At 41.0% G+C, this 5000-nt stretch overlaps 1 protein-coding gene across 1 annotated transcript in view; it reads left to right on the forward strand.

Annotated features, from left to right (window-relative positions):
- Positions 1-5000, forward strand: part of LOC113805654 (uncharacterized) — an 8859-nt gene that overhangs the window by 1723 nt on the left and 2136 nt on the right. Inside the window, exons 3-4 of the mRNA XM_070140022.1 lie at positions 741-898; positions 4510-4584. Of these exons, the coding sequence (XP_069996123.1) occupies positions 741-898; positions 4510-4584 (233 nt within the window). The remainder of the gene's footprint in view (positions 1-740; positions 899-4509; positions 4585-5000) is intronic.

Below are 5000 nucleotides of genomic sequence, written 5' to 3' on the forward strand. Positions count from 1 at the left end.
TCCACACTCGGCCATCGCGGCGGCTATAACTGACTTCTGAATGCGACGGTTATTTCGGTTAGGAATACGGATGTCGTTATTCCAGAGGACAGGAAACTCGACCTTGTGTCCATCGGTGTAAAATTGAAAGAGGTGCAGAACCCGCCGACGAGGGCGGGCCACCCTGTTCATCCTGATTATACTACAATCGTCTCTATATACAATGTTGACTATACTAAGGTTAATATGCTGATTCAGTGGGAATCTTACGAGGTAATTGTAATAATACGCCCGCCGCTCCGACATCGACGATGATTGTGTAACGCTCTAGCCTGCCGGGAACACGTGGTGGAGGTTTTGTTTCCTCGGCGGGGGTTGGGGGGCGGCAGCCCCCCCAGGGGAGGTCGCCCCCTGCAATGGAAAGTTATGTGAATAATCATAGTTATTTTTACTGTGCGTTATATTATGAGTGCTATTTAAACCCGCATTTTCCCTGGAACCTTCCATGCCCTCCCCTGCAATCGGGGTCAAGTTTGTCGCTAACGGGGGTTTCCGCACAATAAAAACTATATATTTGCAATGTGGAGAGTGAGAGGAATCCAACGATACCAAAATTGTCGATATCGGTTATGCGGACGTAATATAGAAAATTACCTATTCTAACACGTACTTTATTATATACCTTAGTGAATGACATAAACGAAGCCCTCCAATCACCCAACCCTCCTACGCTCACGCCCCCCTCCCCCCCCCGCCCACAGACCTGGACTGGAGCATCCTGAAGGAGAACTTACACACCGTCTCAGGACTACAGATCTCCATCATCAACAGCATCTCCATCCCCAGCTTAAAGGTCCTCGGCGAGAGGGTCGTCATCCAGCCCAACACCAAGGTTTCTGTGGCTGTGGATCACTCTGTGGTAAGGAGCGGGGGGGGGAAGAATGCATGGAAAGGGGGTCCTCGGTTTACGACGGTTTCGACTTGGGACGTTTCGTGGATACGACGCTAGAGGAGAGAGAGAGAGAGAGAGAGAGAGAGAGAGAGAGAGAGAGAGAGAGAGAGAGAGAGAGAGAGAGAGAGAGAGAGAGAGAGAGAGTGAGTGTGCAGTATTTAGTTTGTCTCCCATGTGTTCCTTTAGCCCTAGTTATCGGATTACGACGCCATCATAGGAACGGATTTCCGTCTTAAGTCGAGGACCCCCTCTACTGGACGGGGCCGGATTCTCAAACGCGTTAAGGCGCCGTATCTCCTTAAGGCGCCTTAACTTACGGCCGAGCGATCTTACATACACATACACAGCGCAAGGGACCCGCCATATTGGTGCGAGTTTAGGCGTCTTAGATGAAGGGGGAAAGCAGCCTTTTGCGCTTCACGGCGGGCGGGAAATCAACACTCTTCGCTCTTAAACAAGGGAAATACAGCGGGACGGTTAAGGCCTCCAGCGCGCCTTAACTTAAGGGTCTTTTGAGAATCCGGGCCCAGTTACGGTCGAAACTTTAGTCGAACCCGTTTCGAATTCCGTTTCGAACCTCCGCAGAATACCACACTTTTTTGTATAGGGACGGTCATCGTGACGTCACCAGAGCTGTTACGTGATCAATCGGAGGCAGTGGTTGGCACAAACAACAAAATCCCACGAACTTCGTTGTTAAGTATTGGTCTGTCGTGAACATCGTCCCTTTTTTCTCGATTTATATAAGATTCGCATCCTTTTTCACCCTTTTCTAAGAAACTTGGTAAACAGTTGCATTATTACTGGATGTACAAATGGACAGCCAAAAGGTTCAACTTTGAGTTTTAACTGTTTTCCGAAAGACCCCGAGAGAAGGAGGCTTTGGCTATCAATCGCAAGAACTTTGATCCTGCACCTGGGAGTATGTGTGAGTTTGCGCTAATGGTACGTACGATAGCTTTTCTATGAAGATATTCTAAAATTTAAACGGTTATGTTATATCGTCATATCTTTTTCTAGGGGATGCATTTCCCCGTAGTTAGGCATAGGCCTAGGTGGTGGTAGATGTGGGTGACTGACTGGTTACTATTGAGTATCTTCTTTCACTTTAAGTTTCAGTTAATTTGATTTTAAAACTTCCCCTGAACAAAGGCCACAACATATTAAATGGGAACAAAATGAAGATAGGAAATCTAATGACTGCTACACTGTCCTCTCAACAACTTCAGGAAATTTGCTTAAATCTTTTCAAGGTATCATGATGAGTATTGCGTGGGAATGTAAATTTAACCTTTTTGTAAAGTCTGGCTATAACGTCCGAAAAAAATATTGATGAAACCCGTTTTGAGCAACTTTCCGAAAAACCAGGCCTAAAAGGCAAAGAGCGAGCAAGAAAGAATTTCACAAGTTTAGGAGAATTTAATCCTACGACTACGAACCAGTCTTATTATAAGCAGCATTGAGTATTTACTTGTACCCTTCCAGAGATTTGTAGGCCTTTATTTTTTTAGGAGAATTTAATCCTACGACTACGAACCAGTCTTATTATAAGCAGCATTGAGCATTTACTTGTACCCTTCCAGAGATTTGTAGGCCTTTATTTTTTTATGAGTAAACACCATAAAGGTCGTTCAATCAAACAATTGATATGGTCCAACAAATACAGATAGCTGTATTCTGATTTTTCTTATGTTGAATACCAAATTTCATTATCCTGTTTTGTTTTAAAACTTTAGAAAAATACTTGAAAGCTTCGGGTGATTTGTAGGCTTTCAACTCCTTTTGTGTAACTACCCGGCGTGTGTAAATATCACCAAAACTAACATAGACCAACCATTGGGGCTTTCAGACCAGCCATCAGAGAGAAAAGATCTGGTAAGCTTTCTGTACCTTTAGAATACTTAAGATCTAATCATGACGTTTTTTTTTAGCAACAATCGAGAGATCTGTATCAGGTTGACATCGTTCCCACAGCTGATTGAGCGGCCATTGTTGATCTTTTGCCCGAAGACGCCTTTTGTTTTTGTTTTGTTGACCGTCCCTATAAGGGGAAGGCTAGATCAGTAGCAACTCGAGGAGGTGTCGTGGCGTCTGTTTTGGTGATTGTTCAGTGAAAATATAACCAATAAAAACTTTTATTTTCCATCCTTCTTGGAAATTGAAAAGACCAAAATGACCAGCCATATTCACAAAGCATCCGTAACTTTTGTGACGTCATCAAAATAAACCCCTCGTGCTATTTTCCGAAAATAGAGTCAGACTTCTTTCTGACAACATTGAGGTTTCTCCTTTCTGGCAACAATGCTATTTATTTTTTTTTATCTGTCTTGAAACATTTATCTTCTCTGTCTCTGACAACTCTCCTCTTCTCACTTTCTGGCAGCAACTTTATTTCATTCTCCCTCTCTCTCTGACAACAATCCTCCTCTTTCCTGACAATTCTCCCTCTCTCTGATAAAAAATTTCTTCGTTACTGTCAATTCTCCCACTCTCTGACAACAATTTCCCTCTTTCCTGACAACAATTCACACTGACAACACCCCTCGTCCCTTTATTTCAAACATTCCTCTCTCTTTTCCTGACAACACCCCTCTCTCTTTCTGCCAACACTCCTCTTCCACCACAGACCAACAACGTAGAAGCCACCCGGGGTCTGTGGCCCTTCGCCCCGCCCACGTGCACGCCCACAACCGCCCCGCCCACCGAGCTCTTAAAGACTATGAGGAACTGCTTCCTGTATAAGTTGTACCTGAGGTTCTCTGAAGGAAACTGCAGCATTCTCGCTACGCAGCGTTTTATGACAGGTTGTGATTTTTGTTGTTGTTGTTGTTGTTTGTATGTTGTGACAGGATGATATGTTGATTTTTGTTGTTGATGTTTTTGTTTGTATGTTGGGGACGGGTGTTATGTAGATTTTTTGTTGTTGCTGTTTGTATGTTGTGACGGGTTTTATTTTGAATTTTGTTGTTTTTGTATGTTTTGACGTGGCATTATTATGATTCTTGTTGTTGCTGTTTTTGTATGTTGTGACGATGTTTTTTTGTTTTTTTTTAGAACAGGTTGTGAATTTCGTTGTTGTCTTATTCAATTGGTTGTTAATTGTTGTTGTACTCTATTCTTTGTTACTGATTTGTGATGGATCATTGATTTAATGCTTTCTTATTATTATTTTTAAAAGACAGATCGTTAATCCATTCTTATTGTTATTGCTTGTTTATAAGTCGTTCATTCATTGATTTGCGTTGACCTTGCTTTTGTTATTGCTTGGCGATTCGTTCTTATTCTGTTATTGATGTCGTGTTTTTTTTTATTATTGTTTAGGAGGATAAGTTATTAACGTAATTAATACAGATATTACTTTCCATTATTATGATTCAGACTTAATCGAAAAACCACACCAAATTCCCTTGTATCTTTCTTTCCAATTTCTGAACAACAATACCTATAATACCTGATGAACAATAACAAAAGACACACAACCGTTAGCATCGACTCTTCCAAGAACACTAAAATCTCACCACAAACCACAAAAATTATCAGGAATAACATTTTTTTTCTCTCTCTCTCAAAATGAACAGACCAGCTTCCAGTGTGTACCATAGAGGAACAACTCACCGCCTCAGAGAGAGGGATCCAGAGTGGAAAACACGACGGTGAGCTGAACTATTTTTATACGCAGGGAATGGTGGTGCTGACGTGGATAATGAGTGAGGGTTTAATGTCCGAAGATGTTTTGCAATAAGCTGTGAAAAAAAAGAGTTCGTTTTTTATAAGCTATTGTAATATGATAAAATTTCTTGGCGTATTTCTGTACTGTTTTTTTTTTTTGTACTCTGTGGCGTAATTAAAGAAAATGTTTCCAATGGAAGGTAACAGCAAGTTGAAACTCGGGAAATAGGAAGTTAACACTTGAAAGTATGTAATTTCATTTGATAATAGTTTCACAGGAGAAACGTATAATTTAGCCAATATGGATTAAAATAGTTTACGATATATATATATATATATATATATATATATATATATATATATATATATATATATATATATGTAGATGTATGTGTGTGTG

This window comes from Penaeus vannamei, chromosome 26 (genome assembly GCF_042767895.1).
Source record: "Penaeus vannamei isolate JL-2024 chromosome 26, ASM4276789v1, whole genome shotgun sequence".
NCBI lineage: Eukaryota > Metazoa > Arthropoda > Malacostraca > Decapoda > Penaeidae > Penaeus > Penaeus vannamei.